The 17,750-nt window shown below is 41.6% G+C and overlaps 1 protein-coding gene across 6 annotated transcripts in view; it reads left to right on the top strand.

Annotated features, from left to right (window-relative positions):
• ZBED1 (zinc finger BED-type containing 1) overlaps positions 1-17,750 on the top strand; it is a 133,173-nt gene that overhangs the window by 40,026 nt on the left and 75,397 nt on the right. For 5 of the 6 annotated variants that reach the window (XM_081197022.1, XM_081197025.1, XM_081197023.1 and 2 more), the window contains one exon: positions 1,358-7,291. The exons of the other annotated variant lie outside the window; for it this stretch is intronic. In XM_081197022.1, coding sequence (XP_081053148.1) covers positions 1,368-3,497 — 2,130 coding nt within the window. In that variant the 5' untranslated portion in view covers positions 1,358-1,367 and the 3' untranslated portion in view covers positions 3,498-7,291. Of the gene's footprint in view, positions 1-1,357; positions 7,292-17,750 lie in introns of those variants that run through there. 6 annotated transcript variants of the gene reach the window in all.

Below are 17,750 nucleotides of genomic sequence, written 5' to 3'. Positions count from 1 at the left end.
GATCTTTTAAATTGGCTTTCTTGTTCCACTGTGGAGCAACTGCAGTGGTAGTTCTGCCTCCACTAGTTATGTGTAGCTTCTGCCCTATTTATTCAAGATTTTAAGTTGCATTAAACACAGCGTAACATTTGTTTACATATAATCTGGGGGGGAAACATAACTCCATTGACCTAAACTGGGTCCCACTCAATAAATATTCTTTTAAATTATTTGCAAGAGGATGTTGAAATTGAAAGTTACAGTTTGGGTTGCTATAAAATTTGGTAATGTCTGGGGCTGTAGAAGTGCTTAATCCTACCTTGTAAATAAATTCACAACATTTTTAAAGCCCACAAAAATGTCTACCGGCCTGCCTGTACAGCCACACATACCTATTTTAATTAACTGTAGTGCACTGATAACCTCAAAGGGAGAGAGAGAAAAGACAACAGTCAACTAATTTACAAAAGCTCCCGTTGAGGCAATTCTTAATCACACAATTGACTGCCCACAGCGAGTATGTACAAACCTGAATTAATTAGGGCTTAAATATTGTCAAGAACTGAGATACTCACTTGCCATGGTGTCTTTCCTCCCATTGGTAAGTGTCATGAATTCCTGACCACCTGAGCTTGGATACGGGGAGGAGAGTTCCTGCAGTTACATTGTGCTTTGAAATTGTTATCAGGTCTTATAGAGGTCAGCATGACATAGGCCAGCCTGCTTCTCCTTGGGTCCTCAGCTGGTGATAGACTGCAACTCTCATAACTACTGGCTAAATTGGCTTGGGGTAATGAGACATTTGCAGTCCAACAACATCTGGGACCCAGAGTTGAAGAACACGGAGCAACTCTTACTATCTTCTTAGGCAGAGAACAAGGCAGGAAATCACCCTTGACATTTTGCTGTGCTTTGGAAGTGCTCAGAGTGCCAGCAGAAACAAGGCCGTGCTGGGAGGTAAGCTTCCCCTCCTGCAGAGTTGGAGGAAGGAGCATATTTGTGGCAACTCAATTTTTGGCCAGCTGTCAAGGCCATCCAAAATGTTTTGTTCCCTTAGTGTTTTGTCTGCTGAAATGGCATAAGTTGCTTGCGGTAAGGAGAGGAATGCAAGCTAAAACTGAGACCTTTACACTGAGACATTGGCTCTAGTTCCACATACCATGTAACTTTTAGTTTTGGACAAGTCTTCTGTCAACACCCTGAATTTGCCATATGGTGTACAGATACATAGGCTGCGGTGTGTCCTACTTGCAGAGCCACCCTCAAACGTATTCAAATACTACTAAGTATATTGTGCTTGTTCACAAAAGCACTGATTTCTCATATTTGATCAGACCTACGCTTTCTCATTTTATGTTTGTTTGCTGCCTTTTATCAGGTGCTCATTAATGAGTGAAGAACCAAAAGGTTGGGACTGTGGCCAAGAAGCAATGGAGAATAAAAGTTTGGAAACTTCCCCGTCAGACCTAAAGTTAGTGGCCCACCCAAGAGCAAAGAGCAAAGTGTGGAAGTACTTTGGCTTTGATACCAATGCGGAAGGATGTATAATGCAGTGGAAGAAGATCTACTGCCGCATTTGCATGGCACAGATAGCCTATTCAGGAAACACGTCCAACCTCTCTTACCACCTTGAAAAGAATCATCCAGACGAGTTTTGCGAGTTTGTGAAAAGCAACACTGAGCAAATGAGGGAGGCCTTTGCCACGGCGTTTTCAAAACTGAAGCCAGAATCGTCTCAGCAGGCTGTTCAGGACACCTTAATTATGAAGGCAGGTCACAGTTATGAGAATAAAAAGCACCAAGAGCTAACATTGGCAGTGATTAGCTTAATATGTGAAGGGTTATATCCTCCTTCCATTGTAGATGAGCCAACCTTCAAGAATCTTTTAAGAACGGCCGACCCTAGATATGAACTTCCTTGTAGAAAGTATTTCTGCACAAAAGCGATTCCTGAAAAATATATGGCTGTCAGGGATGTTGTGCTAAAAGAGCTGACTGATATCCCGTGGTGCGGCATATCCTCTGACATGTGGAGAAGCGGGAACCAGAACAGATCCTACGTAACACTGTCAGTTCATTTTCTCAGTAGCGGCTCTTCCAGCTGCCTGGCTGTTAATTCCCGGTGTTTAAAAACATTTGAAGTGCCCGAGGAAAACACCGCAGAGACAATTACGCGAGTACTTTATGAGATATTCATTGAATGGGGAATCAATACAAAAGTTTTTGGTGCTACAACAGATTATGGGAAAGACATTGTGAAAGCTTGCTCTCTTCTCGACATTCCAGTGCAGATGCCTTGCTTAGGGCAGACTTTTAATGCAGGTATACAGCGAGCTTTTCAGCTTCCGAAGCTGTGTGGTTTCCTGTCGAGGTGTCGGAAGCTGGTGGAATATTTTCAGCAGTCTTCAGTAGCCATGTGCATGTTGAGCGAGAAGCAGAAGCAGCAGAACACTCCGCCCTGCATGCTTGTGAGCGACCGTGTTTCCTGGTGGGGAAGCACTCTTGCCATGCTGCAGCGACTCAAGGAGCAGCAGTACGCAATTGCTGCAGTTCTTGTGGAGGACAGCAATAATCACCACCTGATGCTGGAAGCCAATGAGTGGAATACAATTGAAGGCTTGGTGGACTTGCTCCAGCCGTTCAAGCAGGTTGCCGAAATGATGTCTGCTTCCAAATACCCAACAATAAGTATGGTGAAACCTCTCCTTCACATGCTGCTGAACACAACACTAAACATCAAAGAAAATGACTTGAAAGAAATCAGTATGGCAAAGGAAGTGATAGCCAAAGAATTGTCCACAACATACCAGCATGCGCCCGATATAGACATGTTTCTCAACGTTGCAACTTTCCTGGACCCCAGGTACAAGAAACTTCCATTTCTTTCAGCATTTGAGAGACAGCAGGTTGAAAACAGAGTAGTAGAGGACGCAAAAAGTCTCCTAGAGGAAGAAAAGGAGAACACATTGAGGCCTGAGGAAAAGTTTTTTGCATTGTCTGAAGAGCCACCAGTGAAAAAAATGGCAATTCCCTCTACCCCTCCTCCTACTAGTGCCATCAATAACATGCTTGCAGAGATATTTTGCCAGACGGGGGGTGCTGAAGACCAAGAGGAATGGCATGCTCAGATTATTGAGGAGCTGAGTAATTTCAAATCCCAGAAAGTTCTTGGGCTAAATGAAGATCCACTCAAGTGGTGGTCTGACAGGCTAGCTTTATTTCCTGTTTTGCCAAAGGTACTTCAGAAATACTGGTGCATTGTGGCCACAAGGGTTTTCCCTGAACGTCTCTTTGGTTCCTCTGCAAACATTGTTAGTGCTAAGAGAAATCGGTTAGCCCCGGCTCATGTAGATGAACAAATCTTTTTGTATGAGAACTCTCGTAATGGGTCAGAAGCTGAGCCAGAGGAGGAAGATGAAGGTGAATGGGGCTTGGATCAGGAGCACATCACTAGTCTAAGTGACACCACAAATGTAAACAGCAGTTTCTTTAATATGCGAGACAGTGGCTTCATGTAGAAGGAACGCTTAATGGTACATTTTCAGAGAAAAGGGTGTTTGTTTTAAGCTGCCATTACCAAAAAATAGTTTCACATGAAGATAGTGTTGTAAATACCAAATGCTTGTAACATAGCTTTGTTTTATGTGTGTGTGTTGTCTTAAATCTCGAGTGCAACCCATGACTCCAAAACACAGAAGTAGGCTTGAGAGTTATTATTGAATTCAATTCCATATTCAGGCAAAACTTTTAAACATGTTAAAAATGTCTTCTGTTGTTGTAGTTATTATTGTTACTATTACTATTATTTATTTATACTGCCCTTCTATCTGATGGAGCCCAGGGCAGCAAACACGTCCATAGTAAAACACTATTTATTTATTTTTTAAAAAAGAAAAACAGCTAACATAACAAATTTCAAAAAATTTACAGGTAAATTTACAGTTACAGGTAAAAAGGTTCTTTCATCCAGGGATCCCAGGGTTGCAAGGAACAGTATCTGGGTAAACAGGAGCATGGATCAAGGCAGCCTGGATAGCTCAGTTGGTAGAGTGAGGTGCTGATAACGCCAAGGTTGCAAGTTTGATCCCCATATGGGACCGCTGCATTGCAGGGGTTGGACTAAGTGATCCTCAGGATCCCTTCCAACTCTACATTCTATGATTTTCAGATTCCTTCTGAAAGTCAGTAATGATGGACACAGACCCACCTCACCAAAAAGAGGAATTCCGTAGGTCAACACCAACTAGGCAGCCCCATTGTAGAATCTGATGTGGTTGATCCTCAAGAAGGTGTTCATTTAGGTAATTGGGGCCCAATCCATTTACGGGTTTATATACTGGCACTAACAGCTTGAAATGGGTCTGGTAGCTCACTTGAAACGAGCAGCACTTTCAGGACCAGTGATGTTCTGTGTCACTTACGAGCCTAGCAGTCATGTTCGACAGCAGTCCAGACAGGTTCCTAGAGCATAGGCAACTGAAGCCAGGCTGTCCTGGTCCAAGAGTGGCTGTAGCTTGTGAATCGGCCTAAGCTGGACATCAACACTCCTATCCATGGAGTCTCTTTAGAGTTGGTGATTTGTCTAAATCCAGGAATACTCTCAAGACTACAAGCCTGTTCCTTCAGAGGCAGTGCAGTTCCTCCTAGAACAGGCCACATTCCTAATTTCTGGACATGGGAGCCACCACACACAGTATCCCAATTTTACCAGTTTATTGCTGAGCAACAATTTCCTCGTAGTACTATCTGGTAGCAACCCTACAGGTAGTGGAACCACTGAATATAGTACTTCCAACTCCCAGCTCATGGTCAGTGGTGTCAAAGGTTGCTGAGGGGTGAAGATGAAACAACACAGTCACCATCCCCATCTCTCTCCTGATAAAGGTAATCAAGGCTATTCTTGTGTCCAAACCAGATCTGAAACCAGATTGGAATGGATATAGATAATTTGCTTCTGCTTGCTGGCCACTGCCCTCTTGGTCAACTTGCCTGGGAAGGGAATATTGAGAGACTGTAGATTTTCTAAAACCTTTAGAACCAGGTAGGATCTATTAAAGATGAGTCAAACCACTGCCTATTTTAAGGTGGTGGGAGTACGTTTCCGAGCACAATTCAAAGTGTTGGTGCTGACCTTTAAAGCCCTAAACGGCCTCGGTCCTGTATACCTGAAGGAGCGTCTCCACCCCCATCGTTCAGCCCGGACACTGAGATCCAGCGCCGAGGGCCTTCTGGCGGTTCCCTCATTGCGAGAAGTAAGGTTACAGGGAACCAGGCAGAGGGCCTTCTCGGTAGTGGCGCCTGCCCTGTGGAACGCTCTCCCAGCAGATGTAAAGGCAATAAACAACTATTTTACTTTTAAAAGACAACTGAAGGCAGCCCTCTTTAGGGACGTTTTTAATGTCTAATGCTGTATTTGTTTTTAATATTCAGTTGGAAGCCGCCCAGAGTGGCTGGGGAAACCCAGCCAGATGGGTGGGGTATAAATAATAAATTATTATTATTATTATTATTATTATTATTATTATTATTATTATTATTATTATTATTATTATTATTAACTTCTTCCCACAGTGAGGCTTTCTGTTAGGAATAGGACACACAAGTAAAAAGGGTAACTTCTAAGCAATTACTCAGCCCTTCTGCTACAGACAGAAGTAACATTTGAATGGTCAAGCCTAATAGATGGTTTAACTTCATTGCAGAGCTAATTTGCTGTAGGGATTTGAAGTCTTAAAAGCTTTGATCTGAACGTCCTCAAGTGTTTAAATATTTAAAGTTTTAAAGGTAAGATCAGAACACCAAGGGTTTTTTTGGGTTGTTTTTTTAAAGAACCTAATTTAATGGATTGCTTCAAATGTTACTCTCTTCAATAGATTAGTTTCTTTGTTGGAAGCAATATGTGTCCTCTAATATGTTAAATCAAAGATGCTCATGCTTCCATTCTTTTTTGCCCTGATGGATTGTAGTAGAATCCTGAAACATGTACCTGAATGTGCCCTCAGAGAACGTGTAGCATGAAATGACTCATTAAGATTTGCTGTACAGATTTGTTGTAATGCTGACAGTCACAGTAAAATATAATGGATAATGAAGTTTGCACATACACAGAAATGTTGAGCATTGTGAGTTAAGGAGATGCATGTTTAATGTCTTCTCCAGTGAACACGTTTAGGATTGGGTGACAACCTGATTCTTCACCTCACTTTCTCCCTTCAAATACGAGTCAGTTAGTATAACACGCCAACATTGCCAGATTGGCTGGTTGGCCAGTGAATGTTGGTCATGATTCAACACAAAATTCAATATAGAATTCAACATGTTTAGGCTTAGCGATTTCAGTGGACTTCAGTATGTTTACCTCTTTGCTGTATTGTTTCCTTTGTATGATATAGTACCCTCATAAAAGGTAAATTAGAGCTCCAATGGAGGCTATATATTTTATGAAATTAAAGGCTTTATTTTTTTTACCAAAGGGCATGCAGGGATGAAACAAGTTTTAACTTGTGCTTTTAAAAATCCTGGCTGGAGGGAGTGGGTGTTACTCTTACCTCCTGCTTCAGACTCCCAAGTCCTGGTTCTGGAATACAATTTTTGCCATGCCTGAACTTGCAATTGCCCTCTTCTGTAACTCTTCTGATTGAAATTCAAGAAGGATTTTTCAAATATTTTTGATCTTTATGTTCTGTTTCATACGTGTCTAAATGTTGGCTGGATAGAGATGTCATGTTTTACATTATTTAATGTTATAATATTTAATGATATAAGAATGGGCTTCAGTGTGCCTTAGGGTCACACACACGCCTTCCCTTTCCTACTTTATGTGTGAGGTGTGGAGATTGAAAGCTTTCACTTTTGGTTTCAAATAAACTGCAGTTTCATATTTTGTCTGAACTTCAAAAGCTGTCTTTCATTCCAACTCTTGCTAGTTTGAAGTAAACCAGAATCAAACTGATTTCAGATGGTTTTATTTGCTATCTGGAGGAAGGATGAACCACACATTCCTGAGGTTGGATGTAATGGGAAACTGATTTATTCAAAACAAAATAGATGCTTTCAGTGTTCTCCCATAGGTGTAAAGGAGGAGAAGGAATGAGTAAGTGCATGAATTCAGGTGGCTGAATCTCAACCATAGTTTTAATGTAATGTCTAAATTTGGCCAATGGTTCTTATCATTACTATTGAAGCAAAAATTGTCTTGTATCGGTCAAACAGTATGGCTTTAATTTGAGGATACTGATATGTCTAATGCACATGTACACTTAATGAGCTTAATTTTATACCACTGTTATTATAAAATTTAAGTTGGAAATGGTCTGATGGTCCTTTTTGCTGAATAGAACATAATATTTATATTGTGATGATTTAATGTGACTGACAATTGTTTTACCTAAAGATGGTTCTTGTAGAGCATTTCTTGGTAAAACTGATGTACAGAAATACATCATTTTGTTTGTATGCCGCCTTTCCATAGGTAAAACCATCCTCAAGGCAGCTTGCAACATGAATATTACAAACACAACAAAAGTAGTCATAGACAACAAATAAAACATGAAACGGTACCCATCCAAATTGAAACAATTTCCACCTAAATCATCATAAGATCTAAAATAAAGAAACAAATAATAAGAATATCAATAACAGCAACAACCTCCCTGCAACAAAAACTCCTGAACAATACCCCAACCCAAGAGTTTGTTCAGCAGCCTCAGCTTTTGTGGTTTGAAGGCAGGGAGCAAGTATTCCAGGACTCACAGCCAAGATGGTGTATGGTGTGAAGTGTAACCATTCATGATAACCTGCTTCCATACAGGTCTGTTTCATGTTTGTCACTTGCTGTTGAGAAACCAGTTAAATGAATTGGCCCCAGTTCTTACCATGTTGTAATATGTGAGTAGTAAAACTGTGTCCACAAAGTATCTCAAGTCTAATTTTATGTAGCTGATGATACCTCCTGAAGCTGCCCCATTTCATTCTTCCCTCTCATGGACAGAATATATAGGTAAGATAAGATCTATAGCTTGCTGTGCCAGTTCAGTATCACAGAATTTGGTGCGGCTTCAGCACAGGAGAGGGATTTTGACCACATGACTATTTAGACAATATGAAATTTCTGGCATATTGGAATTACTAAGTAGCTGCCTGAGATGCTTTAAAACCTTCGATTATTTTGTAGACATAAATATATAACAATGTTCCATAGTTCTTTTAGTTAAGCAAATCTTTTATCACTAGCTCTAGTCATATTAAGAGGAGATGAGGAGATGATTAAGAGGAGAGGAGTATTTTTAAAAAGTTTCTTAAGGATATTGCCAGTGCACTACACTCTCTAGTGCAGTGGTTCTTAAACGTCTCTGGGCTAAATTTTTTAGAATAAAAAATTACTGGCTCCATTTATTTTTGGAAAATAAAAACAAAGAAACAACTCCTAGCAGTGCTTGATTTTGAAAGAGCATCCACATTCTGCAAATTTTGATACTATACTACACTGAAATATTTAAATGTTACTTTGATTGTCCTTGAATCTTGCCCCTATGCTTACCGTCGTCTCCAATGTGGCACACCACACCCTTTGTGAACCACTGCTCTTGTGCTTCCTGGGCTTCTCTATATAGCACAAAAAAGTTCTGATATTCTATATACCCACGCAAATATTCACAGATGTTGTTGGTTTCCTTGTTGACAATGAACCTTCATGTTCTGTAGTATACCTCCTATGTTGTTGTTGTTTAGTCGTGTCTGACTCTTCGTGGCCCCATGGACCAGAGCATGCCAGGCACTCCTGTCTTCCACTGCCACCTGCAGTTTGGTCAAACTCATGCTGGTAGCTTCGAGAACACTGTCCAACCATCTCATCCTCTGTCGTCCCCTTCTCCTTGTGCCTTCAGTCTTTCCCAACATCAGGGTCTTTTCCAGGGAGTCTTCTCTTCTCATGAGGTGGCCAAAGTATTGGAGTCTCAGCTTCAGGATCTGTCCTTCCAGTAAGCACTCAGGGCTGATTTCCTTAAGAATGGAGAGGTTTGATCTTCTTGCAGTCCATGGGACTCTCAAGAGTCTCCTCCAGCACCATAATTCAAAAGCATCAATTCTTCGGCGATCAGCCTTCTTTATGGTCCAGCTCTCACTTCCATACATCACTACTGGGAAAAATACCTCCTATACATGAGTTTAATTCAATCAATGCAGAAGGCACTTATTTTTAAACCACTATAGTACAGAAGCACCCATTATTGTTTGACTTTACTCATGTAGACACATACAGGGCATAAATTTGTGTGTATCAGCCATATACAGCTCAAATCAGTAGAACCTTCTGACGCAGCCTGCTGAATATGCTGTCATAGCTTGGGCATTTTTAAATATAGCTTGGTGAATCCCATTTTGGAGCATAGTTTCTAGAAAGTGATCGAAAGCAATATGTCAAAATATTCTTAACTAATAAGCCATTTAACCCATAATGTTTTCCCCTCCCTTCTGATTCTCAGCTGTTGCAATGTTGACCAGCTAAAGGCATCAAGGAAGTACCTGATGAAATGGCAATATTAATCTGATTTGAACTTGCTGAATTTTAAATCCATGGAAGCTCAAGATAAAATTTAAACAGCAAATTAGACTTATGCTGTCGTAAGCTATATTTGTTACACCACACCTAAATACAGTAATCAGCTTCTACCTACTAACAATGTTATTCCAGCTACCATGACTGAAAACATGAAATGGTTGGCTATGCCTTTCCCATATCCTGTATTCTGGCCCAGGAAGTAAATTTTGTCAGAGCTGTGGTTGAACTGAAGGTATTTTCCTTTCACACAGCTGATTTCCTTTGGAGCTGGTGCTAGGTGTCATTGGAAGATAGGAAACAGTCTTATATAGAGGTCTGGTCCATGTAGCCATACACTATTTACTGATGAGCTAATACGAGTCAAAGGCTTTGTTCCAGCCTGGCTATCAGAAATTATGGTAATTGGAGATGTTGGAGACTCAACCTGAGACCTTTTGTGTCAAAGCATATGCTCATCCATTGAGCTTAGCCCCTTCAAAAGTTGTATTTCAAAAATTGTAAAAAGAAAACAAAACCCAAAACACACACACACACAAAACAACTAATTGTTTCTACTTGCAGAGCTAATTCTGTCTTGTCTTTTTTGCCTTGTATTTTCAGGTGCTTCAAACCCTTCTTTTTTCTAAGTTCATTTCTTTTTCTTTTTTTAAAATGCCTTTTTTCATAAAAGGATCTGATTTCATTACCTAAAGGGTTGTTTCTAGAGTTCTTGGGGTGGAAGGGGCATAAATGTGACTTTTCAAAGCGAAATGGAGCATTTGAGGATAGAGATGGATAGAATGGGTTTAAGTGTAGACATTCCACTTGGCCTCATGCAATGCATTTCTGGCTTTAAATTTTTTTGGCATCCAAAATAAAATTGTACATGGTTGAAATGACATGTTGCTGTGATCTGAAACCGTTTTAAGTCCTTTCTGTTGTGCGTGATTTATTTGATGTCTTAAGCTCAGACTTAATAAACCCACAGAAAATTGTTCCTGTAATTTTTCAAACAAACAACAACTTTCATTAACATGTTTCTGGAGCTTCCTGATTGAACTATTCCATCTTCAAATTTATGTATTCAGACTAGGTGTGTTAATGGTTTCCCAATGGGGAATCAACTTAAAATATTGCTAAGTAGTACCACTTCCTCTTTCACTGCTCATTGCGCCAGTAAATGTGCTGCCTTCTTTGTGTCCACATACAAATGTACTGTCCTATGTGAGGGCACAAGCTTCTGTTCCAGATTTCCATCCTACTTGAGTTGAGAATGGTCTTCCATGGAAAAAGCAACATTCTGGAAATACTTCATCTCATGTTGTGGGCATATGTTTTCCTGGCTCTGAACCACGGGAGTAGTAGTTTGTTCAGAATACAGTTCCGTTACAGTCCAAGGGTTTGCAGCTGATTTTCTTCTTGCCAAAGGACCTCTACATGAACATGATGTGTCTTGCAGGCACAGGTGTGCAAAAAATGTGTGTATGTTTCAGCCAACGAAAGCCTCTCTGTGATGTGTACCTATATCAAAACATTCTCTAAAATATACACAGTGGCACCTCGGGTTACAAACACCTCGGGTTACAAACACTTTGGGTTACAGACTCTGCTAACCTTGGGTAGTACCTTGGGTTAAGAACTTTACCTCAGGATGAGAACAGAAATTGCACGCTGGCGGGGAGCGGCGGCAGCAGGAGGCCCCATTAGCTAAAGTGGTACCTCGAGTTAAGAACGGTTTCAGGTTAAGAACGGACCTCCGGAACGAATTAAGTTCGTAACCAGAGGTACCATTGTACTTGAATTTTCTGCATGTTCTACAAAGAACTATGAATTTATACCCTGATCTTGAAAGATGTCTGCTTTCCCAGACTGCACTGCCCTTAATGCTGCCCACTACACATGATTTTGAAGTGGAGTATCAAAAACATTTTGTGATATTGCAGGAGGAGAGGTGACTGATTAAAAATACCAAAACAAGCTGGCAAGGGCGACAGGGATGGGAACCTGGAATTTCTCAACCAATTTGTAAGCTTTAGCAACTCTTTGGAACTTGTGTCAGGTTTAGCAAATACAGTGGTACCTTGGGTTACAGACGCTTCAGGTTACAGACTCCGTTAACCCAGAAATAGTACCTTGGGTTAAGAACTTTGCTTCAGGATGAGAACAGAAATTGTGTGGTGGTGGCACAGCGGAAGCGGGAGGCCCCATTAGTTAAAGTGTTGCTTCAGGTTAAGAACAGTTTCAGGTTAAGAATGGACCTCCAGAACGAATTAAGTTCTTAACCCAAGGTACCACTGTATGCTACAGATGCTAGTAACGTGAAAAACCCTATCCCTGCCTGCTTTGAGCCATCGTAGCTTCCTGTCTTTTACATAACTTGTTAAGAAGCTCACCTTGGCACATATTGTAGGGACCGATCTCTTCATTTTGTGTTGTTTGGCTCACTGAATAGTTAGGAGACGGTTTCATAAGCGTGGATCAACCTTCCAACTGGGCTCTGCTGAGTAGAAGTCAGGAGAGTGATGAGTGCACCAAAATTCTTGACTCTAAAGTGCACAGATATGAAGTGATGTAAATTAGGGAAGCCTGCTGTGTACATCAAAGTATACAGCGCATAATCAGTCCTTCAGTCTGTCATCAATATATGAGATGAGCCTGATTTTTGAGATTCTAAAAATGCAGCTTTGGAAATTCATCAGAGAACAAGACAAGGGCATAAATGCTGTCTATATTATATTAAGTATATTAACAATGGAAACTAAAAACCCAAGGGTTTCCTGGTGTTTTATTGTGTATTACATCCTTGTGCTTTTAATTACAAAAAGGGGAATTTCCCCAGCCCTGTCATGGGGTATGCATGGCCTTCCAAATGTTGCTGAACTACAGTTCACATTGTCCCTAGCTATTGACTATGCTGGTGGAGGTTGATAGAAATTGGTTGCAGGTCTTTCCCCTGCCCTACAATATACAGAAGAGCTGCTTTCCATTAGTTTCCCTGTTGTTCAGCACAAATTGAAATTAGAATAGCAGTATTATAATATCAACATCTTTTTAAATTATTTCTTTTAGTAAAAAATAAAAATACTGTTGGGAACTATTATTAAAATAGGAAGCAATATCCTCTCAGAATTCTCTGGTTGGCGTTCAGTGCTAGTGGCTGTTAAATCTTATAATAGATAACGGGTCTGATGCTAAGCTGTCAGGAACTGGTTGGACGCAAAGGAATGGTGGGGGGAACCTGCTGTGAAACCTCCAAGGGAAGAAGGCTCAGAGCCCAGGGATTGGTTGGTGGGACAAGTGGAGTGGAAAAGAGAGAAAAGACTGGGAGGAGGTGTCGGAAGCAGGGCTTCGTGAGCTGGGAGAGTCTGTGGCAGAGAGCAGTCTAGAATCAGACATAAGCTGAAATGGGAGGTGGAGGGCCAAGAGGCAGAGTTAGGCTTGTGAAGAGGCACAGGTGTTTCCCCTTCCTGCTGTGACAAGCTACTGCTCCCCCTGGTCTCCCAGAACCAGGAGAGTCATGAAGTGGGAGGGGCAAAGCCAGGCACACAGGCACAGTCTCCAACTGCTCGGAAAACACTATGGAGAGAAGATGGGAGGTGGGAACCTTTAGTCTTCATGGGTGCAAGACCTGAGTTGCTGTGCTCAATAGGCCTGACACTCCTGTGCGGATCCTATTTTGCTAATAAAGAGTTAACTCCAGCTTGCTCAGTGTGATGTACTGCTGGTTCGCTCCTGCCATAAGATCAGTGATCCCGTTGAAACAGTGCCCCTGGTGCCTGCTAATAGAAAGGAGGGGAAGTGATTTTTGCCAATTCCTCCTCCCTCCCCTGCAGAAGAATATTGACTCTGAATATTGAAAAGCCTCCCCCCATTTTTTTGGGTTAGCAGGAGCCTCCACTAGATCAAATGCTTTTATCTTTGAGGATGGGCATCTTTGGATCCAGCCCAGTGAATATTTGTTGAGTGAGTGTAGACGACATACAAGATTTACATTGGGGAACAGTTTGAAGGCAAAGTGACATTATTGTGTTATGGTTCTGGGTTTGATTCAGACTAAGGGTGGTGTCCATCTTAGCAATTCTACTAGCACAACCACTTCACGCTGTGCAGTGGGACTTCCACTCCCTCATCTCTCACCACACATGCCCTTAAACTGCTCTAGGTGGTTTGGGGAACCCCAGAACATATTTAGAGAGTATTGGGGCAAAGTGAAGGGTTCTGTTATGCTTTCAAAAGTGCTTATGCTAGTAGAAGTGTTTAGTTGGATACCTCCCAAAGTGAGTTGCGCTCAAACCCCATTGAAATCAATGTAGAGAGTTAACAAGCTCCAATTAAACCAATGGGATTTATTAGCAACACCCTGTGGCTATAAAATTATTGACCAAACACTGATATTTGAAGGTTATCTCCCTCACCCATAAACCAGCCCTTTTTCCTTTCCCTGCACGTATTTGTTATATCAAACTTCTGATTTGTGTTTTAATGAAGGTTCACTTCCAAGTAAACTTAATCTTGATTTCTTTTTCATTCTTTCACTTTTGGAATATAATTAAAGTAGCTCTAAACTGATTGTCCAGTTCAGAAGTGAAATGATTGCCTTATCTTCAAGGGTCAAGAACTTCCAGCAGCGTCCAATCACTTTATCAGCAGTCATCTAACTCGTGGTGTTATCTGATTTTTTTAACAAAAGGCCTCATTTTCAGGGTACTTGGAAGTCCTGCTGGCTTATTCAAGATGAGGATGAAGCACACACTACCTGTTAACAGACTTTCTCTTGATTATTACTTTGCATGTCTAAGGGCTAAGACATTGTGAACTTTACATGGATGATGATGTAGCAGGTGATGAATTTTCATTGCTGGTAACTGAAATTCTAAGAATTTAGAAGGCCGACTGAAGCTGGCATATTTCCCGCCTCTCCCCCCCCCCCAAATTGTCAAATAGGGATTCCTGCCAAACTGTATTTGGGTTTTCTCTTTCTGGAAGGGAATTCTGGTTGAGCGTTTGAGCTTTCGCCATGTTCGGCAGATGAACAATTTCCAAGGTTTTCCTGTGTTGTTTCTATTCGTGTTGCTTACTCAATGTTACGCTGGTTACAAAGGCAGTACAGCAGAGCTTTCCAAACTCTTGTGTCAGTGTGTCGGCTGCTGTGGTGTGTAGGTGTGTTGTGTGAACACTCTCTGCTCTCCTCCTGGGGCTGAGAAGGGAGTGGGCAGCCTGCTGGTTCGCTAATAAAACTGAATTACTGTGCCGCGAAATGATGCATGCCTAAAAAGTGTGTCACCAACATGAAAAGCTTGGAAAGCTCAGCAGTACAGTGAACTGAGTTGGGGTGTGTCAAAAGAAACCTGTTGACTCAAACAGGTATTGCAGTGGATAACTACTATTATTCGCAAAGCACCTAAACATTTTTTGGCAGCGTACAGAGATTTAAAACAAAAACAAAAACAAGGCAAGCTCATAATCTAATAGAAACAATACAGAAGGAATGAGGGATGGGAACAGAAGATGAAAACAAGCAAATGCAGCTACCAGTACTAAAAAATTGCATAATTGTTGTTCCAGTGACTGGCTAGTGAGGAAAGAGAAGGAGACGGCAGTTGGTCACAGCCTCCTCTCTCCTTGATACACACATACTTTGGAGTGGGCTCCTTGAAGTTAAAGGACACATCGCTGGATGATTCATGACATTCAGGTGTGTGGTAGGTTTTTTCTACCGCACACTACTTTCTGCAGATTTGGTCTCAATTCTGAGTGGTGATGTTGATCTGTAAGCTGGACAGCTTGTCCTCTTAACAGCAGTGTGTCGTTTATAGGGAACAATTAAGGGATGAAAATTCTCCATCAACAAGACTAGTATGCAGCCAGTGACCAAATTACTGCTTTGCCGTAAACTTTAGTGTACCTGTCTACCCTCTGATGCAGCCAGATGGAAATGGCTGTTGAAGGAAAGGGGTTCTGGGAGAAGAAAAGCCAGTTCAGAGAACAGGTTTCTCAGTGGCAATCAGCCATAATAACTAAAAACGGGACCTCTTATTACAGGCAGCATACGTCTGATTATCACATGCTGAGACAAAACCAGGGATGGCTATTTCTAGCATGGCCTGGTTGGGATTGTTCATGGGGCGTATAACTGGGTATTGCTGAAGGCAGAATGTTTGACTAGATGGACCTTTGGTGTCATCAAGCAACGCAGTTCTAATCGGTGGTTGTCAGCTGAAAGTTCCTTCTCCCCTTTCTCTCCTAGGAAGTGGGTGTACACCTGCTACCATCAGCCTGAGCACAGCTGGCTGGGGGACTTAAGACTGACATGACAGCTTGTTTGGGGAGCAGGGCGATGGGAAACTGCAAGGGATTTGTGGGTGGAACAGTGTATGTGCTTACTGCTCTTTTCATTTTTCAGTCAGCTGGGAAGTGGCTGACCCAGCCAGCTGAGAAAACACACACACACACACACACTTACTGGTTTACTGTATTTTCTAACACCTGCCACACACCTTATTTGCATGTTGAAGCGAATCTGTGATTCAGCAGAGCTCTTGTTTCAAGTGTGCAAATTATGAACCAGGGCAGTTGTGACCATGAGACGTGCCTTTCCTGAAACCAACAATTGTGCCCCAGAGAGCAATGATATATCAGATATATATCAGAAATCATGCTGTGCTGTCAGCAAGAGAACTTGGTGACTCTGTAGCCTCACCATCATTGCGTGTATAACTCTCAGACATGTGGAACTCGCAGACATTGTGCTGACACACTGGTAGAATTGTAGAGGTGGAAGGGACCTACTAGGGTCGTCTAGTGCAATGCAGGAATCTTGTGCCCAACACGGGGCTTGAAATTACGACCCTGAGATTAAGAGTCTGATGCTCTACCGAGGGGCAGGGCTTTGCCACATGCCTCTGTCCCCCCTCACACATTTGTTTATGTGCCTGAATAGGGCTTTTGAGAAACTGCATAGTCAACAATGTGATTCACCAAGGCTCTTCTGTGGCCTTCATTGCATCGGAAAAGCTGTTTGCCTGCAATGATCAGTTTGCAGATGACAACTGTGCACACTCACGTTGTGATGATGAGAGCCTTTGGGCCTTACAGTGACTATTGCTGAATCAGCAGATTATTTACCATTTAATATCCACTTCTTGTTTTTTAAATAATAAACATTATTACAATAAGCCCCGTATATATCTATCTATCAATAAACACTCTGTAAGATTAAATTGTGTGAAACGTGAAAAATGTATATATTACCTTATACTGCGCCATCAGTGTTCATTGTGCTTTGGACTATCACCAGCAAAAAGAAATGGATCCCTTCTCTGAAGAGCATGCATTCAGAATTTTGACAGTGGGGAAAGTAACAAGAAATGGAGAAGGGAGGGAATTGGTAGCAAGAGATAAACGTAGGCAAGTGCATTTAAACCCCTTCATTAATTGTATATGGGTGTGTGTGTGTCCCTGTGTAGAAAAGGTTGATGGGAAGTGTGGCTTCTCAGGCCGTCTGCTGATGTCCACATGTTCATCCTTGATGTCTGCATATGGACCTCTAAGGGAATCAGAAGCTTGATCACACAGGTTCCAGCTGCTGTGGAAGTCTACCATGCAGGCTTTCCTGGTTCAGATGTCGATGCCTAATGTGTAAACACCATCCCTTTATGTACCTGGATTCCCTTCACTCAATTCACTCATGGAGAGAGCTATACTTGTACTCAGTTATGATATCTGAGTGACAGGGGGATTTTTGCTAAATGAAAATACTTCCAATCTAGATCTCTTATTTCATGCTTATGTAGGGCCTTGATAGCCAAAGGTACTTTCCTGTTTGGCCTATCCATCAACAAACACACAACTACATGGGAAATGAAAGTAACCACAATAACAAGCTGAATACAGGAGTCTTAGCTCCAAAACCCATGATAACCGGAGGCAATATTTAACTCTACAATTACCAGCTACTATACCCGGTACTGGCATTCAGACCCTGGAGAGTTGACCAAGGGTGAATACGTATAGGCTTTAGGCCAAAAAACATTAGCCAGCCCTGATATAGACAGTGGGGAGAATTTGATAGGTGGGTGAACTGAACTTGCGAGGGAAGGTCTTGATCCATTGCCATGGTTTTATTTCAAATCTCCATCAGACTATTTTGGCTGAATTGTAACTTCAGGAAGGTAAGACTTTTAGAATTTAGCTTTGCTCAGAGTTGGAATATAAAAAAAAACCCCCAAGCCAG

This window comes from Podarcis bocagei (assembly GCF_964188305.1).
Source record: "Podarcis bocagei genome assembly, chromosome: 6".
Classification (NCBI taxonomy): Eukaryota; Metazoa; Chordata; class Lepidosauria; order Squamata; family Lacertidae; genus Podarcis; species Podarcis bocagei.
The sequence above is the reverse complement of the archived record's forward strand: the minus strand, read 5'-3'. Positions and strand labels throughout refer to the sequence as shown.